At 53.6% G+C, this 26,467-nt stretch overlaps 7 protein-coding genes across 7 annotated transcripts; 4 read left to right on the top strand and 3 right to left on the bottom strand.

The window, feature by feature from the left end:
• Positions 1-2,923: 2,923 nt before the first annotated feature.
• QC762_0050250 (uncharacterized protein) lies at positions 2,924-5,376 on the top strand (the record flags this gene model as incomplete). The annotated part of the gene is made up of 2 exons (XM_062883490.1): positions 2,924-4,452; positions 4,851-5,376. The coding sequence occupies 2 exons, from the start codon at positions 2,924-2,926 to the stop codon at positions 5,374-5,376; spliced, it is 2,055 nt and encodes a 684-aa protein (XP_062744435.1).
• A 4,152-nt stretch (positions 5,377-9,528) lies between these two features.
• Positions 9,529-10,509, top strand: QC762_311540 (uncharacterized protein; the record flags this gene model as incomplete). Its single annotated transcript, XM_062889452.1, has 1 exon — positions 9,529-10,509. The coding sequence occupies one exon, from the start codon at positions 9,529-9,531 to the stop codon at positions 10,507-10,509; it is 981 nt and encodes a 326-aa protein (XP_062744434.1).
• Positions 10,510-11,255: 746 nt separating this feature from the next.
• QC762_0050230 (uncharacterized protein) lies at positions 11,256-11,906 on the top strand (the record flags this gene model as incomplete). The annotated part of the gene is made up of 1 exon (XM_062883489.1): positions 11,256-11,906. The coding sequence occupies one exon, from the start codon at positions 11,256-11,258 to the stop codon at positions 11,904-11,906; it is 651 nt and encodes a 216-aa protein (XP_062744433.1).
• Positions 11,907-12,695: 789 nt separating this feature from the next.
• QC762_0050210 (uncharacterized protein) lies at positions 12,696-17,517 on the top strand. The gene is made up of 2 exons (XM_062883488.1): positions 12,696-13,233; positions 13,296-17,517. The coding sequence occupies exons 1-2, from the start codon at positions 12,812-12,814 to the stop codon at positions 16,117-16,119; spliced, it is 3,246 nt and encodes a 1,081-aa protein (XP_062744431.1). The 5' UTR covers positions 12,696-12,811; the 3' UTR covers positions 16,120-17,517.
• Positions 16,321-17,360, bottom strand: QC762_311570 (uncharacterized protein; the record flags this gene model as incomplete). Its single annotated transcript, XM_062889453.1, has 2 exons — positions 16,321-17,166; positions 17,253-17,360. The coding sequence occupies 2 exons, from the start codon at positions 17,358-17,360 to the stop codon at positions 16,321-16,323; spliced, it is 954 nt and encodes a 317-aa protein (XP_062744432.1).
• Positions 17,518-22,032: 4,515 nt separating the features above from the next.
• On the bottom strand, positions 22,033-24,090 carry QC762_302680 (uncharacterized protein; the record flags this gene model as incomplete). Its single annotated transcript, XM_062888551.1, has 5 exons — positions 22,033-22,902; positions 22,973-23,011; positions 23,062-23,146; positions 23,200-23,593; positions 23,646-24,090. 5 exons carry the CDS (start codon positions 24,088-24,090, stop codon positions 22,033-22,035), a joined length of 1,833 nt encoding a protein of 610 aa, XP_062744430.1.
• Positions 24,091-24,890: 800 nt separating this feature from the next.
• On the bottom strand, positions 24,891-26,114 carry QC762_302670 (uncharacterized protein; the record flags this gene model as incomplete). The annotated part of the gene is made up of 1 exon (XM_062888550.1): positions 24,891-26,114. One exon carries the CDS (start codon positions 26,112-26,114, stop codon positions 24,891-24,893), a length of 1,224 nt encoding a protein of 407 aa, XP_062744429.1.
• Positions 26,115-26,467: the final 353 nt, after the last annotated feature.

Here is a 26,467-nt window from a genome sequence, read left to right as displayed (position 1 = left end):
CACAGTAAGTGATCCTCCGAGCCGCACACGTGTTTTTTTGGCTCTCCGGCGCTTACTTAGTGCCTCGTTGGCCTTGCGGAGTGAAGTGTTCTCTGTACGTAGGAGAGCCACCTGGCGCATCACAGCCATTGTACTTTTAGCAAGCTAGTCCACAGCAGCCAACATTGAAGTCGGGGAGCTATTTTGATGGTCGGCAATGCGAGTCTTAATAAGCGTTGACTGCGAGTTAGCTTCCTGGGGGTTGTGTGGTGTCTGGAAGACCCAAGGTTGTGGGGTGCCGGGCCGGGAGGTCGGAGGTGTTGGCATACGAAGCTTCACATCCAGCTTGGAAAGCACCCTCTCTGGATCGTACGGCACAAGGCCCTCTGGTAGTCGTATCTATGTTTATAACGCGTCTGGGGCTCTGGCTGGCGTTTGACGAAGTTGTGAGCCCAGAGCTTGCCAGCAGGAGGCGCACCGCGTTCGTTGAGCAAATAGTTGGCCATATCTTCCACACTACGCAGTCTTGGTGGAAAATATCGCATAGATAGCTCAATAATATATCGGACAATAGCTTCCTCTTCCGATTGAGTCATCTTTTTCGAATTGCGTGTTGTATCGCGTCGTACAGGCCGGCTGGCGCGGCGGTGTCTAAGCGTGCTGCGATCGACGTTATACATCTTAGCTGCAGCTGATACACTTAGGTTTTTATTATTTTGAAGAGTTTTAAGGGCTAATATTATATGGGCTTACTCTGAAGTAGATGGCATTTTAGATTGTTGAGAAAATTAGGTTTGAGGGTGAGGTTACGCGTCGCGTGAAAAAAGTGGTCGCTCGCTTATATTGGTCGCTCACTTATAACGTACGCTATACATACATAATCCTCGAGGAATTGAAGGACGAGGTCTTTGTGTGCCTTGGTACCCTTTGCTTGGTATGAGAAGGTCTGCCCTTCTGTTACCGAATCCCAATTATCGCTCTCGCGGCAGGCCTTTAGTGATAATGCCCGCAAGGCCCCGTTCATCTTGAGCCGCCCGTCCACACTGTGCGTTGTGGTGTGTCTTGTGCGAGGGGAGATGTAAGGGTAAAATACATGTGAAGAGGTTGGGTTCCGCCAGCCAGATATTCATTGTGCGCTCTACGATTCCTCGAGGTGTGGTAATTTCCAGCCTGATAATTTTTGGTTTGGGCTATGTAGTTTGGGCATGACGAAATTTCCTCGCAACTTTTTCTGGAGGGGTAGTTGACGAGGCATTTTACCTGGATCGGATTGATCCAGGCCACCTACTTGACATCTGTAATATGAACCGCCCGAGCCGCCTTAGCATTTTAAGTTTGAACGGTAATTGATCGTGACTTCTGCAGACCTGACGATGGCTTCCTGCTTTTATTGCGCTTCTATTTAATGACTTCCGTCCCAGTTCAGGCGCTGCTTTCCATAGACAGGATCAGATGTGCTGACATACCCAGTTAGCCAGGCGAGAACAGGTAGATCAACTAAGTTAAACTCATTTCTCCCTCTCCCTCAATTCTTGCGTCAATTCATCCTCTTTATCAAACTACATGCAGACAAATCAACCGATTTGACCAACAACCGAGTCAGGTATGAGACCGATCTTTTCGACTCTGCCGTGGAGTCCTGGACATCACAAAAGCCGCAATTTATAATGAAATGCCTAGGTTTCAGTTTCGGACAGCAGATCGTTATTAATAAGGTTTTTACATCTACTCCGGAGATCGCCCGGCTGGTCATCTACTTGCTTTTGTCGGCCTTTAGAGTCATCTTTTAAGCCCTATCGACTCCTTTACGTTTTCCGGCTCGAGAGGAGGTAGTAGCGAGGGATCTTATCATATCAGACAGTCCAGAAAACCGGCTACCACCAATATTAGACCACTTCTTCTCCACCACCTTATTTCCACTGCGAATAATCACATTCATTCCCCAACGCGCAAGACTGATTAAACAATCCCGAGGTGAAGTACTCGGTTAAGGAGTACTTCTTCAAGGCTGGAATTTGCATCTTGGCTACCAAGGATCTGGACAGCGCCGCCGCAACATTGAGCGATACAGGGAAAAGGACCCCTCGTTTGGCGGTCAGCGCGAGTTCCAGTTCTTGTCAGACTTGATCGAGGCTGTGGAGGCGGGCAACCAGGAGGTGTTTATGGATAAGCTCTATGCCTACGATCAGATGAGCCGATTGGACAAGTTGAAGATGGAGCTGCTGGTCAAGATCAAGAACCAGATCGAGGAGGCTGACAACGAGTTCTCGTAAAGATGAGGTAATAGCCTGAGCAGCAGATGTGGTAGAGGCTTGAGCCATGGCAAAGCCCATCGACGAACTTCTTCCGAGAATATAGGAAGCAACACTCACAGCAGGAGTGCTGAACCCGTGTGTCTAAGGGGTTATGCGTGGTGTAGGCAAGAGACTTGATGCAGGTGCAAAACGGCCAGGAATGCACATCGAAGGGGGACTCGGCTCCATAACAGCCGGCACCGAGCGAGGCTTAAAAGCCGCGTTCAGATCACCCCAAAGACTGGCACACAGGGGAGCCGTAGATCCGCTGAAATTGTTTACGCTGCTCCTTACAAAGACGCTGTGCTGAACCGCTTGGAGGCGAGGGGGGTTGTGGTGTGAGCTTGAGCACTGATTCGGACCACTTCTTGGAGGTTTCCTCAGTGATATGGAGATTCCAGTTCGCAGCCATGACGAAGGCCATTGGTTATGGGCAAAGATGGCCTGGCCAATATAAGTGAAACAGCGACGTGTGAATCAATCATAACTCGCACAGTCAATGAAGGGTCCGTGCCTTTGGCAATGGCGTAGACGTTATCGATAACGTGTGTTTGCAACAAACGTAGAACCACATACGAGCAAACAACTACACAACACAAGAAACACCACACAGCACAAGAAAACACCACACAGCAAGAGAAAACACCAAGATGGATCCAAGCTATGAGGAACTTGTCAAACAACTCCAGGAAACGGAGCGTCTCCGTGCTGAAGCGGAGCGTCTCCGTGCAGAAGCGGAGCGTCTCCGTGCAGAAGCGGAGCAGAACGCCATCGCCGAGAAACAACGCGCCGATAAACAAGCACAACAAGTTGTAGAGTTGCAGGAGCAAAGGCGTCCGACCACTCTTATCGAGTACTTTCAGCTCTGCCACGACCACCTGTCGACAAAATTCCGCGTCCAGACCGATCGACGGTTCACGACCCAGGGAATCTGGACAGACCCGGCGGGAAAATACTGCCCCCGCCGCCTTGCACAGTGGGATGGCTTCCTTGATGAACAGAGGGCTGCGCTTGGCAAGGTTATCGCCTTCTTCCCCGAAACACTCCAATTACTTGAATCGCGTGATTTTGTCCAGGGTATTGGCAGCCGCCTGGCAGCTGGGTCCCCAATTGGTAGCGAGCGCGACCTTGAGCGGTTTCATCACACTGCTGTCGAGCTTCCTGTGCAATGCATCATCGATCAATTCACGCATTCCCAACAACATGCAGACGCAATACCACCGCTTTTGGGCGTGGGGGATGGTATCTTCTTCGAGAACCACATGAACATTCTCAATAGCGATACAACTCCTTCCACAAGCGCCGCACCATCGACGCCGCCGCCGCCACCACACGTCCCACCTACTAATAAGATCTCCATCCGGCCTGACCAGATCTGTGTGTACCGGTCCTTGAACGGTGACCGAACGCTTGCATACGTGCTGGAATACAAGGCTCCCCACAAGCTAACGGCGCAACATGTGCGGGAAGGAATTGAAGACCTAGACGTGGTTCGCGACGTGGTGAATTGCGTCGAAATCCCGAACAACGATGACGACCGCTTCCGTTACTTTGCCAGGAGGCTCTCAGCTGCAGCTGCCACCCAGACTTACCACTACATGCTCCAGGCTGGGCTCGAGATGGGGCTTGTTGCCACAGGCGAGGTCATGATCTTCCTCAAGATCGACTGGGCCGACCCATCCACGCTGTACTACCATGTCGCCGAACCCACCCACGAGTGCCAGGCCCAGCCAACCGAACTCATCCCCTACTGCACCGCCGTCAGCCAGCTGCTGGCCTTCACTGTGATGGCGCTGCTCGGACCCGGGTCGCAGGGTCAAGATGCGCGGGACCGCGCCATATCGGGTGCCTCGACCTGGAATGAGGACTGGGACGAGATCTTGGCCCGGATGGGGAACACGCCGGCCGCTCGCACACCTCCTTCGTCGGGGCGCTGCTGGGAACCGCGGATCTACGTCGGGTACGACCGGTCCCCCATCCCGTTCCGCCACCCGAGAAGGAAAAAGAGTCCTCAGGCAGATGAGCCGCCGCCATCCCTCGGCCGGGGGCAGGGTCCTCCGCCGCCCGACGACGAAGATGCCGGCCCCAATCCTGACTCCCACCCTCTCCTCCTGCCGGCCAAAGAGGGTCGAAGAGGAAGCGTAGCGCTACGCAGTCATCCGGAGCTACAGCGGCGGCGGTGGCTACTGCTCCTGGTGGCACGCAGACACAGAACCGCACACATTCTTCCCAGCCACAAACACCACCGTTCTGCACACATGCGTGCTTACTCGGTCTTGTCCGAGGGGGGGCTCTCGATCCCGCATGTCCCAACATAGCCCTCCACCGCCGGCCCTATGTCGAGTCGTCACCACACGTCCAGTCATCATCATCATCATCATCGTCGTCGTTGTCGTCATCATCACACATCAAGTCCTCATTATCGCCATCCCTACGTCGCCAAAAGACACACTCGCTACCTATCCACGTCTTTCTAGAACGGCTACGCCAACAGCTCCGCGCAACCTTGGACGAGGGTATCATGCCCCTGGGGAGATACGGTGCTCGGGGAGCCCTATTTCGCATCACACTACTCAGCCACGGCTATACGTTGGCTGCCAAGGGGACCACGTCTTCATCAGTACGCTTTATCGAGCACGAAGCGCGTATATACGAGCAGCTTCAACCGATCCAAGGCCTTTTCGTCCCCGTCTCTCTTGGCACCATCGACCTTCGGGAGGTAGGACGGCGCTATTTCTACGCGGCCGATGTCCACATCATTTACTTCCTCCTCCTCTCATGGGCCGGCAGGGATCTACGCGAAGCTCGGGAGCAACCAAGTAGTGTCGGGATACGGAGAAACGTGATCCGATCACTGCAAAGCCTCCACGCCCTAGGAGTGGCACACGGCGACGTCCGGCGGGAGAATCTGGTATGGAGTCATAGGCCGAGCGACCCAGTCATGGTCATTGATTTTGAGCGGTCCGTTCTCACCAAGGCGTCGTGCCAGCTCGGGTTGCTGGGGGGGTCGGAAGACGGGGAGGAGCTGCCGCCGGAGTGCCTCAGTGAGGATGATAAGCTTTTTGAGCAGGATTTGCAGAAAGCGACCTACATTTGGGTTTAATACGTCGACCCCGATACTCGCAGCCTTTCAGCACAAATCCTTCCCCAGCACTGTGTAATGGCTCGAGCGAATGTTCCGCTGAGGCGTTCGGCTGCATTGAAGGACGAGAATGCGACTACTTCGCGGGATCCTATATCGACGCGGCCGGGAATAGCGAACTACAGATTTAAGCCGTATCCGCCTTATATTGTAGCTTTCTCTAATATAGACGATATCGTCCAGGAGGCAAAATATTATAGAATATAATTATAAGATAGTTATTTAAGTGTCACGAACCCCTATCCAGAACCTCTGAAAGGGATACTGGTTGAAGGCACTTCTGAATAATCCTGGTTCGGTATAGCTAAACAATATATAATAATAACTTGCCTCAATCACAATAATCTAGATACCAACGATTATAACTTGTATTGTATACTGCGGAACTATCTATTTATATTAACTAACTCCTCCATATATATAGTAGTTTGGGGTGCGGCGACAGGCCTAAGGTCTTTCTGATCAGAGGGGTGAGAAAGTGAGGCTCTCGGAGGATTCGGGGGTTCAGGGGTCATGTATATAAGCGGTCTGCTTCGGACATTCTATTTTAGACAGATCATCGACTTTTGTTTCTTTCGAATTTTGAGCCTTGCACGCATGCAGGCAATTCTGGCCCTCTGATCAGGCCATTCCGGTGCTTATTTTGTGGCCTGCGAGCCCATAGTGTATTTTCTTTGTCCTGCGTGAAGTGCGGCCTGCGAGCGAGCCACTGTCACGCAAGTGTATTCATTCAGGGACCTGTTGAGGGTATATTTGTGGTGTCTTGGTTGTATTTTGTGTGTTTTCTCACTGTTACGCCCCAAGCGTAATACCCCCGTACAGGAACCACTGGGTGGTACCCGAGGTGCTGGGACACCTCGGCCAATCATTGGGCCAGGGATGGAAAGACCCATAAGCCCCCATACGACCAATCAGGAGGTGCTCAGTCTGATCAGTGGCCAAGACCACTGAGCACACTGAGCACATCGATCATGAAAGGTTGCTCAGTCTGCTCAGCTGCCAAGACCACTGAGCACACTGAGCAAGGTACAAAGATACTTCAGAAACATATGTAGATAGCTTCACATAAATAGGGGGGAGTGCCCAGCGCTCCCCATGTCGAGGAATCTGATTCCTCATGCAAGCAATCAAGTTCATTTGTCTACAATCTACTCTCAGTAGCTCTTTGTTAGAACGACCTGTTGTTGACAGTGAACCCCATGTCTGAGACGCTTGTCACAACCTTCGATCATCCTGTCATATTCACCTCTGGCGTACTGCCTTGCAGTCTGTATCCACTCCCGGTGCAGGTTGTAACGCTCACCATTTCAATATATTCCTCTACTAAAGAAACGGTAAAATAAAAGCTCGAGTGACGGATAGATAATCTAGTATATATAGTCCCGCTATCATTTCATAATCCTTAAATTATAGTAATTAAACTTAACGTTACATGTAAAAAGGACCCTGTACGTATCTCCCCTATTGCTCAATGCCCAATGATATCAAGCGAACGTTGACTAAAGGCATCCTCTGCAGGCTACATAAATTGCCCATTCCAAAACAGTTTTGCCTTCCCTCTAGGTGGGGCCAGTCTCAAAAGCTGTGGTTCGAAATTCCCACTCTGCCCGAGGATCTGGTTGAGACGTGGAGACTGCGACTTCAGATCAACCTCGAAGAAACAAGCCCAGACGTTTTATTCGCCGTATTCCTGAACCTAACACGGGCATCACAACCGGAACGTTGTCTCGCTGTTCTGCTAGCTGCAGCGAAGCAGGGATACAGTCCTGCCAGAGCATGTGCACTCGATGTTTTTGAACACTTCCGGGCTGACATCCCACTACAAATTCAAATGTCACTTTTCACCTGGCTTCGCGAGGCTGTAAGCACTGGCTCGGTCTATGCAAGATCTAGACTGGCCAAGCCGGATCCGGACGCCTTGAAGCTGGGAATCTCGGAGTTCCAAGCCGTTGGCGGTTATAGCCAGTTCTACTTCACCAAATCTCAATGCAATCAACTACAGTGGATCTGCACCTATGGGACTTTACGCCAGCTCCAGTCCTACTTCGAAGAGTTCTCCGGTGAAGACATCAATTGGGCAACGGTCGATGGTGAAACTCCGCTTTACCTGGCCTGCACACGTGGTTCATGGGACATTGTCTCAGAACTGCTGAAGCGCGGAACCGACGCATCAGTGAAATGTACCCCTTTCCAAATTTCGTGTCTTCACTGGATCTTCACCTTCGATACAGCCGTTCAGCGAACTGTAGCAGAGAGGCTGATCGAAGCAGGCGGGGACATCAATGCAGTATGCAGCCGGCCTGTTCCTTTCTACCATTTCCCCTTTACGTTGCCAGCCGGTACTCCCCTTCATTGGGCAGTTGTTCTTTCAAGACACGACGCAATCGCCAACCTTTTGGAAGTCGGGGTCGACCTGTTGGTTCGAGATGGATCCTATCCGTACATCTTGGATTGGCGCGTGAAGACTATGGACAGCCTGGGAGGGGCTCATCTCCAAGCATATTCGACACCGATTGGGGAAGAACAGGGACTGTCAGCCCCTTGATTATGCTGCGATGAATCACGACCCTTTCATGTTCGAACATCTCCATAAGACGGGCAAAAGTGTTGACATCAACGATGTAGACGAGGAAGGGTTCACGGTTGTCCACCGACTGACATCCACCGCCGACCGGCGTACCCTAACCGAGAATCGGTTCTCTTTTTTCCCCTTTCTTGGTGAGCGCGAGAGGCTGAAGGTCCGAACGAGGCGCACAGTTGCAGCAATCAGTGCTTTGGGGGGCGATCTCGACAAGCTGCCGACAGCAGAGTGCTATACCAAGGATCCCTGTCCCAAACATTTCGGCCTGGCGGTGCAGTACTCCACACCTAGACTCGGCTACAAAATATCCTCTACGCCTCTCATGCTAGCCATGATGGAGGATGAGCCCCATGTCGAACTCATCAGAGCGCTTCTCGAGGCCGGAGCCAACCCATTCATTGCAAACGAAAATGGGGGTACTGCGCTGGGTTGTGTCGGCGAACATCAATGTCTTCAGTATCTAAGTGTAGAGGGCGGGGCCGCAAGACCCTGCCTGCGTGCCGAAGGGGTTCGCATATTGCTTTCGTTCAAGGCCAGCATCTCTTACAAAGACTACTTGGGAAATACACCGTTAATGGCGGCCGTCGCGTCAGTGTGTTGCCCATCCGTGGATATTCTGCTTTCCCACGGAGCAGATTGTGACGAAGCGGATGAAAAGCCATCAAGAGCAGAGGTGCTTGGTGGGCGGCTGACCGCGTTTGCAAGGTTGGCCTTGTCCTCGCAACACCCAGTCGACTTGAACGCTGATCCCTAGATCGCCCGCCTCTTGGAGACGTACCTCTTGCCATGCCCCGATGCAGCAAAGAAAGAGCGGGTGCTGCGCCCAAGTGGTTTGCGCACCATGTCTCTGCTTCATATCCTCGCGGGCAAGCTCATGCCCTTAAGTCTCAGAGTGGTTGTTTGCTGTGGCGCAGATGTCAATGAGATCAACGTGATAAGGGTCAGTAGAGTGCTCGACGGGAAGAGGGTACATGTCTTAGCCGAACAGAACGCGCTACATTTGGTGGAATCCCGCCGCGAGAAAATATTTGCGGAAGTAAGAGACAACGAGATCGGTGTCGATGAGTATAAGCGACGCATTGGTTTGGCTGATGAGGTCACGGAGATCCTCAAGGATGCAGGTGCTTCTGTTCCTATGTTCTCTCCAATCGAGGGAAATATTTTGCTGTTTCCGGACTCGCTTATGGGGTGTCGCAATAACAAGTCGCACCCTACCCTCCTTACTGTTCATGTTATTTTCAGTATTATCCGAAAGAAAATGTGACTGTGGCGTTGGAAATTAGCCTATCGTTTCCAGTAGCAGCAAACTATGGATACGTCAAGGTATATCTATTGTCAAACAATGGTGAGGTTATGGCTTGCCAGTGGGTTGACATGAGAGCTGCCGTGGCCTCTATAAAACTTCCCTTCGACTCCGCTTCTCCAACGAATAAATCATCTCCACTGCTTCCACCACCCAACCACTATCACCCACTATCGGACAAAAAAATATCCTCTTCACTGCCTCTTCCTCGCGCACGAAGACCGTCGCCATGACAGTGGATGCAATCCTTCGTGACGTCTCTAAGTCTCCATTGAGTAGTTGGTGGCTCGAAAAGTTCGACACTGACGTCGTCCCCAACATTTATGTTTCGCCAGTGCAAAGCAGGCTCCAGTACCCGGCCTACCACCTAACATGCTATCTAGAGCCAAACAGCCACTACGCCCGGACTCTGACCACGGCATCGGATAGCAAAAACTCGGGCATCGAGGAAAGAGAGATACGAGAGATTGCCAAAGACATTTTGTCTCGTCTCAATAAATGGAGCATGAGGTTGGACCTTAGGCATGTTCTCCAGGGCGTGACCATCGGGTCGAGATTCCGGCTTGATGACACCAACGGTATGACGGGCGACGCCGCCGGAATATGGCTTGCGCCCAACTACGAACTCCATAAGCGATACCTTCCTATGTCACGGCTAACGGAGCTCTGGAAGCCCTACATTGCGAGCTCGGAGCTACCCCCACTGATCGATTTCGACGTCCTACGGTCTAGACGTCGCCTCCACAACTCTATTTCAGAAGTCTTGCTACCCAGCGGGGAAGTGGTTATCTTCAAGAGTGTCATTCGGGTCGTCGCTAGCATGTATCATGAGATGTGTGAGCTCCTGCGGATGCCCCCGCATCCCAACATCATGAGCCGACCGCAGTACATTGTCACTCGCCGGGTCTCAGGTGCTGAGCAACCAATTGTGTGCGGTTTCATACTCAGGTATTTGCCTGGCGGATCCCTTCTTGAGTGGCTCACAACAAACCAGTCCGAGCCAGCCGTTTACCATCCTCTCCTCCTGCAAACCAAGATAAAATGGATCCGGCAAATCATCTTGGCCCTTGGACATCTCTATGGCCCCGCAAAATCCTTTCATTCGGCTCTACGGCCCGATAACATAGTCATAGACGAGAACGACAACATTGTGCTGGTCGACTTTGAGCAACGTGGTTCCTCCCGCCGATGGCAAGCGCCCCCGTTGTGACGGGAAGACAGGCTCAGCCAGGTCGCTGCAGACAACCCAGACTGGGCCGAAAGTCGAGTGAACCCCGCTAATATGCCAAAAGGCGTATTTTACTCATGCCCGCCACATGGCTATCACAAGCCGTTCATCAAAGCCTCAGACAGGGAGCGGCAGGGATTTGAGATGTACAGCCTTGCAAAAGTCATCTGGTGCCTGTTCGAGGACGAAACGTATGAACTGTCGTCCATAGACCTCACGGCGGAAGAGCTAGGGACGACGGGAGGGCGATACGGGATGTGATTTTCCCCAATTTCCGCGAGACGCCACCAAAACTGCGGTATTGGGTCTGGCTTTGCACCAAGCAGAGCCCAGAATGGGGGGACTCAAGGTGCTCTAACTTCACACTCGCTGAAAAATAACTATGGGAGACAATTCCACTTCTATTTCCTGTCAGATCCTAGCCACACAGGACTTGTACGGCATCGGCACTCGGACTGGGACGTATTGCCAGTGGATTGCAACTTTGGTTGCCGGCATCGCGCTCCCGGAAGAAGCGGTCTCGATCCAAACCACCACCATCTGCTTTCAGTGCGTCGTCTTGGGGGCTCTTGTCGTCATTACCCTGCGCGGGAGCATTGCACAGCCAGAAGTGCTCATTATTGTGCCGCTCGTGTTTGGCGGGTTCGTGGCCACCCAGACGTTTGAGCAAGGGACCACCAACCTGGTCGGCCTCACTGGTGCTGCTTCTCTCAACAGCTACGGCACTCATGGACGCCGTGTTCACATCAACACCCAATCCCCCAAAATGCCACAACAATACCATCCCCCTATCAGCCCGTGAATACTGGATCCACCAAGCCAACACCCTCGCCCTCTCCCATCCCTGCCCCTTCGCCGCCTTTGGCAGTGTTATCGTCAACCACACCACCGGCAACCCCCAAGGAACTCTGATCTGCACAGGCGCCAACCAAAACTCTCGCACGGGTAATCCAACTCTTCACGGCGAGATGGCAGCTATAAGCAATTGCTCCTCACTTTTTGTGTCGTCTGCGTACAACATGACACCCGCCGAGTCACTCGCGGCGTTCAAGCAACTAACGCTATACACCAACGCGGAAAGCTGCCCTATGTGTGCTGCTGCGGTGAGGTTGGCGGGGCTTAGGGAGTATATCTATGGGGTCTCCATCAAAGAGCTGATAGAGCTGGGATGGGGACAGTTGGACATTGGCAGCGAAGAGGTTATTGGGAGTGGAGTTGGGATGAGGGATAAGGATCCGGAGGTGGTACTTGGGGGAGTGGGGAGGGAGGAAAGTAAGAGGCAGTTTGGGTGGCAGTGTGCTGGGGGTGAGTGTCCGGCAGGTTGTGAAAGGGGGGAGGGGATTGGGGACTGTTTGCCGGTTGAGAGGGGGGTTGTATGAGAGAGGATGGAGATTTCAAATTGCAGTTGAAGAGTTGAAGGGAAAGAGAAGATAACGAGGTAAATAGTAATTATTCCTCCACTGATAGTGCGGCTAATTGCAGTTCATATTAAAGCTGTCGGTGTTGTACAAGAGAAAGTACGGGAAATCTTCTTATAATACCTGGGCTGCGTCTGAAGAGACCAGGTTTTAGTGGCGATGGGTAGCAGGTAGGCGACAGCCTGAGTGGGCAATGGCCTTTATAAGCGTCCAAGACAGTTGGTGAAGGATGAGAAGAAGCCTTTATGATTATGAGGAGAATTAAGAGGGGTTCGGGATAAAGAATAAGCATTGTTGTCTTTCGAAGAAGGATTACTGTGGAAACGGAAACAAGAAGAATTGTGTGGTATGACAGATAGTACCTATGTAATCGGCATATCCCAACTGGTGCATTCAGCTCTTACCGAGTTTCCTGATCCGATGTTAAATCTGCCTTGCCTACACCCTACCTCAAGCCATCATCCTGTGCTTGCGATTCCATTGGCTACTATCTCAAATGCCAGTTCTTGTTCTCTCAGAAAAAGGTCACACTCGTCCTTTCAATCTATCGAGGCGGCAACCAGAGAGTATGAAGTAGTGGATCCAAGAGCCCCTTGCAGAGTGAGCCAACCCGACGGAACCGAGACAAGGCTGAGCACCCCTGACCCCCAATGTCACAGCGCAGATGTCGTGGTTGCCAAATCCCGTGCCCAGCGCTATCACCCCACCTTCTGCTGCTGCGGCTGAGGGCGGTTAATTCCATGGAGAGTCCAATGGATGATCACCGAGCCTCGTCCACCTGATTCTTGTCTTTTCCCCCTCCGCTCCCACTCGTTTGTTGCCAAGTGCGGTCTTCCTTTTCTGCCGATGTTCTTTAAAGCTCGACCATGGAGCCCCTTTCGATTCTTGGCGCCGTTGCGGCATGTACTGAGATTGTGTCTGTCATCACCCGCGTCACCACCAACCTCCATTCCCTGAAGCAGCGATGGTCCGAGGGCGCACGGTCGCTCCAGCTCCTGATCGCAAAGTTATCGACAGTGAGGGCCGCGCTGGCGCAGGTCAAGGACTGGGCCGAGTTGAATGCATCCACAAGCCCTAATGGTGACGAGATGCGGGATAGCTTGGGGGTGGCCATGGAGGGATGCCAGGTGTTTATCGAAGCGCTGGACCAGGACGTGGCGGGGTTACTGGGAGACTCGGTTGTGTCCCGCCTCAAACAGCTCTTCATCGACTCGACGATCAAGGAACACGAACAGCGTCTTGATTCACAAATCTTGGCGCTTCAGGTACTCCTCAATGCAGCATACTGGTAGGCCTTTCGGTTTCAATTGCGCGCCGCATACTGACACAAGCTGACGGACGATGCCACAGCCAGAGCCTCTCAGAACAAAATAGCCTCCTCCGACAAACCGCGGCGCGCCAGGTTTTCCAACAGATCCGCGAAGACACCAGCACGGTCCGAGAGCAGTCCACAGTCAGGGATACCGAACGCTCAACTATTGCCGGAACCGAAGCGGCACCCGTGCCATCCTTAAGGTTGGGCAGGATTGATAGCTTCCCAGAAAGCACTCCCGACACTGTTCCCCTGTTCGGCATCCACGTCAGACCCCCGAGTCGCAGCCATGAGAACAGTTACCCGGATTCCCGAGACCCCACGTGGCAACGGCCCATGCCATTCGAGATGTTGCCATACAGTCCAGCTTCCACGCCGGTGTCCCCTGCTAGCGACAAGAGCTCCAACACGAGCGGCTTCTTCTCCCTTGGGAAAGCCGTCTCTTCTACCACATCACTGTCGGCCGAGACTCTGTCCAAGTCACCACCTTCCACCATTCGCCAGCGATTTGGTCGATTAAGACTATCAAGTAGCAACAGCTCCCGCGCTAACAAGGAGGCCGCGACAATGTCGCCAAAGTCTCAATTAAGTATCCGATTCCCCGGCGAGCTCGTAGCCACAGATATGTACCTCCAGTCCGACGGTAACCATCCACCACCGAAGCCGATTGTTGCGGCTCAACGGGGTGACCATGTGGAAATGGCCTCGCTGATTCGGAGGAGGGCGGATCTGGACCACCCTCACAAGGGAACCGGAAGAACCCCTCTCGCCGTCGCCTGTCACTGCGGCCACAACGATGTTGTCGAGCTGTTGATTGCAGAAGGGGCCAACATACACTCCGAGGACAAACGAAAGCTTTCGCCCCTCCATCTGGCAGCTGCTAATGGCCATTGCCACGTCATGGCGACGCTTCTTGACCGAGAGGCGGACATTAATGTCCGTGGCCCCCACGGAAAAACGCCCCTGAGGATTGCCTGCGATCATGGGCAGCTCGATGCCATTCGCTTCCTGGCCAAGCTGCGAGCCATGGTCGACTCTCGTGATGAGGCCCAAAAAACACCACTTCATGCAGCCAGCGAGGCGGGTGATGATGAGATTGCCAAACTTCTGCTCCAACTAGGCGCCAACAAGGATGCGAAAGACTCACATATGAGAACTCCACTTCATTCTGCATGCATCTCTGGCCGTATCGCTGTGGTTGGGACTCTTCTCAACGCCAAAGCCGACCTCGAGGCCCAGGAAGAGGAGAGCCTCACGCCTCTTGCAACAGCCGCAAGAGCAGGCCTCAAGACCGTGATGGATTTGCTTCTCCAGCACAAGGCATCCCCGAGGACACGAAGTGCTGGTGACTTCACCCCGTTGCACTGGGCTAGCTACAACAGTCACGAAGAGGCGGTCGGACTTCTGATCGCTAATAAGAAGACGGAGCTAGATGCTCGAAGCATTAACGGCCGCTCCCCGCTTCATGTTGCCGCTATGGGCAGGAGCTTCGGGGTCATTGAGAAGCTGGTCAGGGCAGGGGCATCCCTCGAAGCTGAGTGCCTTGAGGGCAATCGACCCCTACATTATGCATGTCAGTATGCAACACACAGTGAAGTAGCGCTCCTTCTCAACGCAGGGGCAGGCTGTAATGTGCAGAACATGACCGGCGAAACACCATTGCACATTTCTGTCCGCACGGGAAACCTCAGGACAGCCAGGGCCCTGGTCGCCCGTGGTGCTCATGTCGACTCGTTAGACAACAAGGCGATCAGACCTCTCGCCATCGCGTGTCAAGACGGGCATGCAGAGATTGCCAACTTCCTACTCACCAGTGGCGCCATGGTCAAGGGGGCTACGGATGCACCGATGTGTCTGGCAGCCAGTGGTGGCCACGTCCAAGTGATACAGGCGCTGCTTCAACATGGAGGCGCTGTGCGTGAGGTTGATGCACAAGGTTGGGACCCCCTAAGGCGAGCAGCTTTTGCAGGCCATTCCCAGGCTGTCGCCAGCCTGCTTGGAAATGGAGCGCGAGCCACCAATCTCGGCACGCTTTCCAGTTTCTCCTTTGCTTCGACCGCCACCGCCGAGCAGCGCAAACGCATCTTGGATCTGCTCACCATGGCTATCGATACAGAGAATGCTGAGTATCAGCGCGTAACATATCTCGCTAGCTCAGCCATGCCTCTCAATGTCGGACAAGGAAATGTGACCGAACTGCCCGACGACACGCGCAGCAGGACAAACGAGCAGTATGTAGACCAAAGAGAAGGGTTAACTGCACCAAACCCGTCTCCATCGCCACCAGTGAGGCCGCCACCTTCCCCTTCCAGACCACCACCCGCAATCCCACAAATCCTCAAAACCGCAGACGGAGAACACGACTTGGGGAACCAAGAATACTACGATGAACGAGAGTCGACACGTCCAGCGCCGTATTTTCAACCGTCGCCTAATCCCCTTACTGATTCGCGCAACCAACAGCAACAAGTCCCCATTCTTCATCGATTTCTCCCGTACCGACCACCGGCGCCTTCCCAGGGGCTGGTGCCATCATATTTGAGCCCATACACCCCTGCCCCCATCTCACCGCCAGACGCCCAATACTACAGCGGATACACCCCATCGAACTATGGCGGCCCTGCCTCGCCGTCGGACGCATTGGTATCACCCCCTTCCAGTATGAGGGTTTCGCCCCCGCTACCAAGCAGCATCATGTCAACGTACACCTCATCAGGTGTCAGTGCGATGAGTGGGACGACATCCACATATTATCCCTATCCAAGGCCTGTCGTGAGAGACGATGGAACCCTGGCTGCAGGGTCGGAAGCGCTGTACCCAGCGAGGACGGGAACAGACGGGAATCGGGCAGAGCTACCATAATCTTTCCTGCTTACGGAGTTTATCTGTGCAACTCGAAATCTATAAGAAATTCGGGATGATGAAAAGAAAGTCATCTCTTTGCTATTACCAAATAAATATGTACGCAACGTTGATACCGGGGGATTCACGAGAAGGTATCCAAGGATTACCTCTGCTCAATGTGATCCCTCCACTCTGTCCTCTCATCCAGCTTATCCCCAATCATTCCGATCGATGCAGCACAGCAGGCTTCCCGGCTGGCGGAGTCCCTTGCGGGGTCTCTAGCTCTGTCGGTCTGCTCTCAGGGCCGGGGGCCTCCACCCTGCCATCTATATCCCACCGAGCACCACTCAGTTCGACCGGCGCATGTGACTGTCCCAGTTCGTATGGCGTGACCTGGGGTTCCTTCATCCCCGGGTGCCACTGCTGATTGGGTTGGCCAGAGTAATAGTACTTTGTCTGTTCTTCGGTCACGGTGGTGGGATATCCAGGCGGAGGCGTACTCGGTCCCGTGGGGGCGTCCTCCATCTTTGAGTCGGGCCCAGCGCGGGCAACCCCGCGACGCTTCATCCTCCACAGTAAAAAGGTGCCAATTACGATAGCGATGACCACCGCCGCAGCGCCAACCGCCACACCGACTATCGCTCCAGTCGACAAGCCGCCGCCGCCGCCGCCGGAGGGCTCGTCAGGGGCTGACGTAACGATTGGTCTCTGGGACGGCGGGAGGTCCGAGGGCTTCCACGCGAGCTGGATCATGGGCGCGTAGATGTACGCCTGAGACCTTGTTGGATTGGGGAGGGTCATGGGTGCGAGGTTGATCTGGCTCCCGCTTTCGCATTGGTACGTCGAAATAGTGGCTGTTCGGGCATTGGAGATGCAGGTTTGGCCGTTTTGGTTGTGGCAGGCGAAGCCGGATGGACAGCAGCCGACAAAAGTCTCGTCAGCCTCTATCCTGAACTGGAGACGCCAGCCCTGGGAGGTGGCGCTGGCGGTGCATGCGGAGTGATAGCCTACCGGGCACTCGAGGCCGGGCGAGTAGAATCCCCAACCGAAGAAGGCTAGTTCGTTCTTGGGGCGCCTGTTGTCGTCGGGGGCCAGCAGGTGGCGTTATCTTGGACGTCTGTCGGTCCGCATGTCTGGCCTAGCCAGCCGACGTTGAGGTCGAGGTGGTGGGCTGGTGTCCAGCAGGGTTCGGGAGCTGTGAAGGTCGTGGTGAGATCGCCGAGGATCTCTCTTGCTTGGTTGGTTATTGCTTCAGACATTTTTTGTCTGTTGTGGGACTTGGATTTGGGCGGCTTGCGGTTTGCTCAGTCGTCGTTGAATCAAACAAGAGAGAAGCCGGGAACCCGTTGCCGGTCGTTCTTGGTGTGACAAGGGCTGTAATATCAGGGCTTGGAACTTCATGGTTCAATTCAGGCTTATAATCTTCAATGGCCTCGAAGAGCGTGATGAGGAAGAAGAACGTCTAGGAATACAAACAGATCTCAGAGACGCGTATTTATCCATCGTCAGGTGGTCCGTGCCCAGTGGCCTCGAGCCGCTGCCAAGTTCCTCAATATCTCAGGGGCCAGTGGGCTTCCTTTGATAACCGCCATGCCTTCAGATTGCCTGCCTCGCTTTCAACGAGAGGTTCACAACTTGCAGTTACCCCTTCTTGCGGTGGTATCGGCAGTGTTGCTGGCCGTGGTTGCGGGTGGTTGGCTTTTGCCGTGTGACACCATCTCCCCCCTTCTCATGCTCGCCCACGAGCTTGATGATGGCCTTAGACCTCCAGACGTCGGTCCTTGGGCTTGTCGGGGTGTAGAGCGTGGAAGGCTTGTAAAGCCGCCTTGGCTCCATCACTGTAGAAGTGATCGTAAGGTTCCCAAGTCCAATGTCTCCTTTGCGGCCAACCTTCCCACTTGACCAGATACTTGACTTCTTCGCCCATCATGGTCGAATCCATCACCTTTTCCACTTGATAGTCTTCTGCCTCTACCGGCTCAGCTTCTCGCAGGACCTGGTCTGGATCAGGCAGTGCCTGTCCGCCAGCGCGATAGGGCTCGATGAGAGAGACGTGGAAGGTATTGTGGATCCGCCAGTGCTTGGGGAGAGTCAGTCGGACAGCGGTAGGAGAGATCACCTTCTGGATTTTGAACGGGCCTAGCATCTTTTGTCCAGCTTCTTGGAGGGTCGTCGAGTCTTGATGTGTTTGGCATTGAGCATCACAAGTTGGTCCTGTTCAAATAAAGGGGCTTCTTTTCTCTTCAAGTCGGCCCACTGCTTCATGCGCGTGCGGGCGTCCTCTAGTGCTTTTCCGCGCTTCCTTATGAACTTGGGTCATCCAGTGTGCGTACAGCCGACTCGAGGGGATTGTGGACGGTGGTATTCGAGGAGGGGTTATTGGAAGCAGGGTGATAGCCATAGTTGGCGAAGAAAGGCGACATGCCTGTAGTCGACTTGCGAGCGTTATTGTACGCGAATTCTGCCATAGGGAGTAACTCATTCCAGTTAGCCATCTCGTAGTTGACAAAGGCACGGAGATACATCTCTAATTCTTGGTTAACGATTTCTGTCTGTCCATCTGTCTGCGGATGGAAGGCTGTGCTCATGCGACTGTTGATACCGACGAGCTTCAGGAAGTCTTTCCACAGGTGGGCGGTGAAGCGTGAGTCTCGACCAGAAATGATGTCCGCTGGGACGCCGTGAAGTCGCCAATACTCGCGCGCGAAAATCCGGATCAGGTCGTCAGTCTTCTTCGCTTCAACGCGTAGGGGAATGAAGTGTGCCATCTTCGTGAACATGTCCACGATGACCCAGATCGAGTCGCATCCAGAGGACAGTGGAAGGTCCGTGATGAAGTCCATGGAAATCGCTCTCCACGGCTTCCAAGGGATCTCCATTGGTTGGAGCAGCCCGAAGGTGCCATGGCGAGGGTTCTTGTTTTGCTGGCACTCTCTGCACCCTCGTACGTATTCGCGGATATCCTGATCCATACCTGGCCACCAGAAACTGCGTCGAATAAGGTCGATAGTTCTGTCCATCCCCAGGTGGCCGGCAACGACTGCGTCGTGCTCAGACTTGAAGATCTCGTTGCGTAACGCGGGGTCTTTGGGGATCCTCAACAGGTTGTTATGGTACAGTAGACCATGGTCCTCGTGCTCGTTCTTAGGCGGTGCGACCAGGTCTCTGGTGTAGTCGGCATCCTGGTGGGCAGCTGTTTTGATTCGGGCGAGGAATTCGTCGTTCCATGCTGGGGTAGCCGGAATACTGGCGAGCCGTGTGTTACAACCTGCACCAGAAATGGATACAGACTGCAAGGCAGTACGCCGAAGGTGAATATGACAGGATGATCGAAGGTTGTGACAAGCGTCTCAGACACGGGTTCACTGTCAACAACAGGTTGTTCTAACAAAGAGCTACTGAGAGTAGATTGTAGACAAATGAACTTGAATTGCTTGCATGAGGAATCAGATTCCTCGACACGGGGAGCGCCCGGCGCTCCCCCCTATTTATGTGAAGCTATCCACATATGTTTCTGAGGTATCCTTGTACCTTGCTCAGTGTGCTTGTATTGCTTGCTTTTGGCCGCGGCCAACAGACCATGGCCACCGCTAACAGACCATGGCCACCGCTAACAGACCATGAACTCCTTGCTAGTAAGACTCCTTTCTTTCTGACAGGTACCACCCAGTGGTTCCTGTACAGGGGTATTACGCTTGGGGCGTAACACGTTTCCTCTCCTCCCTGGTCTTCGCCTCGAAGACCCTTGACGCTAGGAAATTGTCGTTGTGACTGTAAGTTTTCCCTTTCATTCTTTTCTAAAGTGTCTGCTAACAGGGTGCAGAAGAATTATCAAAAAACTCAAAGAAAGAAGTCGCAACCGCGATCTTCTACTGAACGTCGTTATTCCCCTGTTGATTACGCCAATACTTTCGGTTTCGTCATGCCCGTCGATTGCTCTCGTTGTAAGCGGTTGAAGCTTACCAATTGTAAGGTGAGAAGCAGCGCTTAGACCAGGAGAAGGAAGAGACGCTTTCGAAGTTCCTTCATCTGGAGGCTCAGTCTCGCGCACTGGAGTTGAAGGCGGGTGAGGCATTTTCTCGGGAATATGCTCTATTGGGGGAAGAAGAAGCGGGGGAACAGGCGGAGGTTGCTGATCCTGCTGTTACTCGGGAATCGGAGTTCCCAGTCGTAGAGGTCGATCGTTCCCTGTTGTCTTTTGGGGACGCTGGTAACCTTGATTTTTCGGATGTCGACTGGTCATCCCTGGATCCAAATCTTTTATTCCAGGTCGGTCTGGGTTCTGTCGGTGAAACTGCTGGAGCTTCTCCGGGCAGTCCAGGAAGTCGACAGGTTCCCACGAATTAGACTCTGGTCCGTAATCTAACCATTTGACGAGATATTGGAGTTCGTTATTGCTGATCCGTGAATCCAGAATATCTTCGACGTCAAATTCTTCTTCGTCGTCGACCACCTCGAGCCGTGTCTCGAGTTTTGCTTTCTCTGGGGCTGGTTCAAGGAGGGAAATATGGAATACTTTCGTTCGTACTCGCATGGAATCGGGAAGGGATAATTCGTAGTTAGATGTTGAGATCTTTTTCTTGATCTCGAATGGCCCGATCTTCTTGAAATCCAGTTTCTTGCTTGGTCGTTTCGTGTGAAGATTGCGTGTGAGAAGGAACACTTTATCTCCCTCCTCGAGGGGAGGTCCCTCGACCCTATGCTTGTCGTAATGGGTGCGCATTCGTTCCTTGACGAATTCGAGTGTTTCTTTCAACATGTTGTGCATCTCCTGCAATCGTTCTGCGTGAATCGCTGCTCGGGGTACCTCTGCTGTTGGTCCCTGTCGTAACTCAGCACCAAGTGCTTGATGTGCGCCGCATTGGAAATCCCAGAGTTGCCATGAGGGCAACAAGGTGTCACGATTCGGATGCCACTACCCGATAACCAAGAGATATGAGAACTTATCTCAGTTTCAGACCACGCGCCTGGCAATGGCTGGATGTGGCTGGTGGGCCCACTTATTCAGGGGGAAGATTTGCCAGGCGCTGTTCTCAATAACTGGGCCACACCTAACGCACCGCACCTACCACCAGGAAGGTCGTCTGAATCTGAGATAAACGAGAACCGCTGCGGCAAAAAGAAAAAAGGTTGTGTCTCTCACGGGACCGAATGTCAGGGTCGAGCTGCGGGGGCACTGGCAGTTGGTCCGGACAGGCAGGTGCACACACACCACCGATGATACCTTGGCTTCGTAGGCGACTGTTCTGCGCTGCGCGTACGCAATGGATGCTCTTGCCCACTCGCCCAGTTGACTTGATGGCCTACGTGACGATACCCTCTAATACCAAAGACCTTGAAATGCTAATCAGTGAGATGGTGCCATTGGTGTCTATGCATTCAACACCGCAGGAAATTTGTCCACATTTGGCGCAGAGGTGCTATCTCCTGCCAAGTTTCGGTTTTAGAACTACGAAATTATGAGTGCGAGGAGACCTGCTGGGAAACAGCAGAAGACACGGTTAGACCTGATGACCTTGTTATTTAAATCGCCTGGCTCCTGCTTATGAGATGCGTATAAGTGTAAATTAATGTTTCCATGTATACCAGGTAGGCAAGTTGCCGCTTCAAAGCATAAACACAACGATTTCGGTGCCATGATGCCACATTTAGCATCTGGCTCTTCCTGAACCCTTGGTTTCGAGCGACAACGCAAAGGACACCGGCGAAACTGCCTTGTGACTACCCAAGACCAAGCGTGCATGTAAGATCCGCATGCGCGAGCAAGGTAACACGGTATTGAGCATGGACTAAGCTAGGTATTGTTTCTGTCACCAACCACCACGTGATTATTCTCGTGTTTGGGCTCAACAGATGATAACGTCAGGTGTCGACATAATCCACGTGAACTATCCATCCTGTCGATCCAGCTCCATCGTACAGTTGCACCAGTTATAGCACCCTCCCCCCAACCCCGTCTCCCTCGCTCCCCCCCTCACTCCCCCTCCCCATCTCCCACCCCCGCCCTCTATACCTTTCCCCCCAAATCCCACACCTCCCCGGCGCCAATATCCCATTCGGATCCAACGCATCCTTCAACCTTTCATTAAACCTTCCCAGCGCCCCCCCACCCCACCCATACGTACCCGCCACCTGATCCATCAGCACCAAATGCGTCCTATACTCCCCGTACCCCTCCCTCGCAGCCTCATCAACCATATCCCTCAGACACTCCAACGCCCTCTCCTTCTCCTCCCTGTCATCCCTATCAAAAACAATCTCCACAATCAAATGCATCTCCCTCAGTCCAACAATAAAAGCAGGCATGAAATCAATCCCGTACTTTTCATGAATCCTCTTGCCCAGCTGGAAGAGTTTCGTAGCATCAGCACTACGGATAGGGGAGACAGGGGAAAAGGCAATGTGAGCACCGTTGGGGGCCCAGTTCACCCAGCGGAGTTCGTGGATATCGGGTGTTCCGGAGGCGATTCTGTCTCGGGACCAGAAATATTCGTCCTCGGGGAGGGTGGAGGGGTCGATTTTGCGGCAGCCGGGGATTTTGCTGAACTCGGCGTCGATGATGGCGAGTTTGTAGGAGCGGATGTGGGGCGGGCCGTAGGACATGCCGTAGTAGGCCCAGGTGTGGTCGCCTACCGGGGAGGCGGCGGCGGCGGAGTGGATTATTTCGGGGGGGATGGTGCCACTGCCGGAGAAGAAGTGTGATTTTGGGAGGCCAGCGGCGGCGATGGTTTGGGTTACGTGGCGGAGCTGGGCGACGTTTTCGAGGATGGTGGAGATGCGGAGGGGGCGGATGATTTCCATCTGGTCGGAAAAGGGGAGGAAGGGGGGTTAGTTGGGGATATGGGGGTGATAGGGGGTAGGGGGAGCATACAAGAGGGCCGAGGTCTTCTTCCTTGGGAAAGGTGTACATCTGTCGAGGTCAGTATCTCCTCCCTTTCTGTGCTGTGTGTCGCCACTTACAAAACTCTCATGCCCCCCCGGATTTGGCATCAGCGTCATCCCCATCTTGGTCACAATCCCAAAATTACTCTGCGAAAAAATCCCACTGTTTGTTCCCGTCAGCTTCTTTCCCCCCCTCTACCCCCCAGAAGAACTCACTCAGAATAAGGCCCAAACCCATAAGGAAACACCCCCCAAGTATTCTCCCCCCCCTCCGTCAACGCCCCCATCCCCGTCCTAATCACCTCCCCAGTAGGCAACACCACCTCCAAACCCGAATGACAAGCCCAGTGATCCCCATAAGGGGTATACCCAACCCCGCGATCAACCGTATTCCCAATGATGCTCCCCCCCCCCAAATCAGGCGTGTCAACCCACATGTGCTCCCTCAACCCCCTCCTCCCAAGCTCTTCATACAACCCGTAAAACGACACCCCCGGCTCAACCAAACAGGTATAATCCTGGGGGTTGATATCCAGTATCTTATTCATCCTCCTCCCCAGATCAACCGTGACCGAACCCCTCACTCGCGGAGCGGCGCCGCCATAGCCCACTGTTTTCGTCAGCTCCCACCCCTCCGTAGTTGGTTGGTTGTGAGAACTTACGGTTTCTCCCCATGGATATAGGAAAAATGGGAACAAGCCATCTGTTAGCCCACTTCACCATCTTGACCACCTCGTCTGTGTTGCCCGGGTAGGCAACCGCCCCGGCGACAAACTCCTCTTCATCCAAAATGGTCATCATGTCGTGCGTGTTGGGGTGCTCCATGTACCACCCATCTTTCAAAGGTTTGTCATTCACCTCGACGTTCTCCTCTCCCAACTCCCGCTTCAATTCCTCCAACGCCTCGAGGAACTGATCGCGGGAAACACCCTGGGGAACCACCGGGACCTCACGACTGCGGGGCTTAGCGGGTTTGGTCCGGCCGGAGAAGACGGCCTCCTTGGCGCGGGTGGCTTTGGGGAGGAGATACGGGGGGATGCCGGAGTGGGTCTCGGGGAGGGTGGGAATCGGGGTGGTGGCTTCGGGGGTGGAGGATCCGGAGGACATCGTAATGAACCAGTAGCAACTTGGAAATGGTGCGAAGAAGCAGGAAAGTTGGCGATGGCGAGATACCAGAGTTGAAATATATCTCCCAAAGTTCGGTCTACACGGTTAATATTTCCGCCCACAACCTACCCCGCGACACCTGGCACGCGGTCGAGGTTGGGGAGGATTGCTCCGCATCTGCCGGCATAGTACTACCCTCCGAATAGAAACCCCTCTACTCCCGGCTCCCCGACATGGTTGTGCATGCGGAGAGACGGGATATTCTTTTGGCATGCTTGGTGTGGGGTTCATGAGGGGGAGAGAATCCCTACACTGGTGAGAGGATCGTCGTTACGTACTTGCAGAGCCGCTTGGGGATGTAGCGTGAGGGGTAGCCGCCATTGATTGACTATCGAGGTTTAGCTTGCGTGCACTTCCCCAGACATCAAACGTCAGGCGACGGATCGTGAGCTTATGTTCAGGAGCGCCAGGTGAAAAAGGTTTTTGTGACAGCAAGCTGTAAGCGTCTCATTGGATGTCAATACTGAATCTACCATACGATGCGATTACTTTCCCCTCTAGCCCAGCTAGCACTTGGTTCAATCTCAGAACTCTTGACATACTTCGACCCGAATATGCGCCGGTCCCTTGTTATATCCAACCTGGTATTTATTCGTTCCCCGTGTCGTCATTCACCTGCTTCAGAGGTATATCCCAAAACACATGGACCCCATTCTTTTTTAGTGTCCCGGTCCACCCATTCATGATATCATCCTTCATTCTCCCACCTCTGATACCCAGTCAGACTTGAATCTGAACTCTTACTCGGCCAGCGTTTCGACTTTAGGGATGGCCTGACTATGACGTTTGGATCCACTCCTCTGGTACCCAACACCGCCGTCCACCTGTCGAGAAGGTCGGATGTACTCGGCTATCTTCTGAGCTATGCTCGACTGCCGTCTCAACGTTCGTGGCTGGTCAACTTGTGTATGAGGAGGCTTGAAGGCCTCATCCACGCCCAACACCTGAACCGGTTGCACAGTGGGCGCGGTTTCCGCGGCAAATGTATCAAGCTTCGTCAACTCCACACTCGCACCAGTAGCCCAGCTGGGATTTCTTGAATGTCCTTTGTAGCGCAATCGTTGAGGCGGCTGCTCGAGCGGCTGTTGGGAGACTTCTGTTGGGAGAGGACGGGCAAAAGACGAATGCGATCGATTCCCGGTGCCAGTGGACGCAGCATCTCTGCTTCTCTGGCTGCTGTTCTTGCTTCCGCCACTGGCGAACGTCCTTCCTCCGACGGCTGTGGTGGCGGCGCTTACATCCGACACCGCACTCGCAAATTGCGTGTGGGGATTGGGATGGACAGTAGGCCGATGGGGATAAGCCGCCTGAGCCGCCGCTGCGCGCTGTGACATCTGGCGCAAGACAACCTCGTGATGTGCGCGTTCTTCGGCTTCAGCTTGGGCAAGAAATAGCTCAAAGTCTGTCGATGGCGACGCTCTTGGCTGCCGGGTGTGCTGACTGTGAGAGTGGTGTCTTGTTGGGGTGTGGCTTGCCTGCCGGAGCTCTGTCGGAGCTTGGTCCCAACTCATCGGTCGGGTGCTGATAGGAACTTGGTGGACGGCTGCCGTTTGGGAAACCCGCAACGGATCCTCTACCAGAGTGTAAGAGTATCGTTTTGACTTGGAATCTCTTCTCGCCAGCTCATGTTGGAGGGCCAACTGGGGCGGAGGGTTCACTGCGTCGTCTGTTCTCCTCCCTTCTGACTGTCTTCCCCTACGTGCTTTGAGTCTTGTTGTCCCCTCAGGCAAACTTTGCAACGGGGCAGTTCGCCTGGAGTCAAAGATCCGGTGTCTCTGGCTGCCCACTGGCAACACTGGCATGCGAGAAAAGTCCGAGGCGGCATGCTTGGGCTCGTAGACAAACTTTTGCTTTGGTTCCTCAATTGCCTCCAAAGCGGGAGGTGCCGATTTCTGCCATGACTTGAAGCGGTCCCGGAAGCTCGCCTTCTTTCTGAGTTGGGGCCGTGGGGGTTGGCTCGCCATTGTGAGTGTGGCAAGTGCGTCTAATGGATTTGGAGAAGATGCACTGGGAATGTTCTGATGCGGCTGGAGGGTTATTGTCTTGCTGGGATTGGATATTGTTGAAGTTGTGTTTGGCGTAGTACAGAGAGAGAGAGAGAGAGAAAGAGGGCTTGGTGGAAAAATATAAGGTCACACCTCATAAGTTGTGACGTCGTGATGGTGCTAGCGACTACTGTGGTTTGAAGAGAAGGCCGTCTTCCTTTTATAGGTATTTGAGGTATGTTGAAGAGAGTGGGGGCACAAAGGGCCGGAGTGGTCGCGGTTGGGTGTGAGGGGACTACTAAAAGAAGCAGAAAAAAAAAGAAGGCTCTGTG

The sequence above is a fragment of the Podospora pseudocomata genome, chromosome 3 (genome assembly GCF_035222375.1).
Source record: "Podospora pseudocomata strain CBS 415.72m chromosome 3, whole genome shotgun sequence".
NCBI classification, from domain to species: domain Eukaryota; kingdom Fungi; phylum Ascomycota; class Sordariomycetes; order Sordariales; family Podosporaceae; genus Podospora; species Podospora pseudocomata.
Note: the sequence above shows the minus strand (reverse complement) of the source record. Positions and strands in the feature narration are given on the sequence as shown.

What these genes read in the sequence shown, in the direction of transcription:
- QC762_0050210 (XM_062883488.1), top strand. Translation starts at nt 12,812, where the DNA reads ATGGAGCCCCTTTCGATTCTTGGCGCCGTTGCGGCATGTACTGAGATT. An exon ending in CTCCTCAATGCAGCATACTG is followed by an intron (nt 13,234 to 13,295) that starts GTAGGCCTTTCG and finishes ACGATGCCACAG; the next exon opens with CCAGAGCCTCTCAGAACAAA.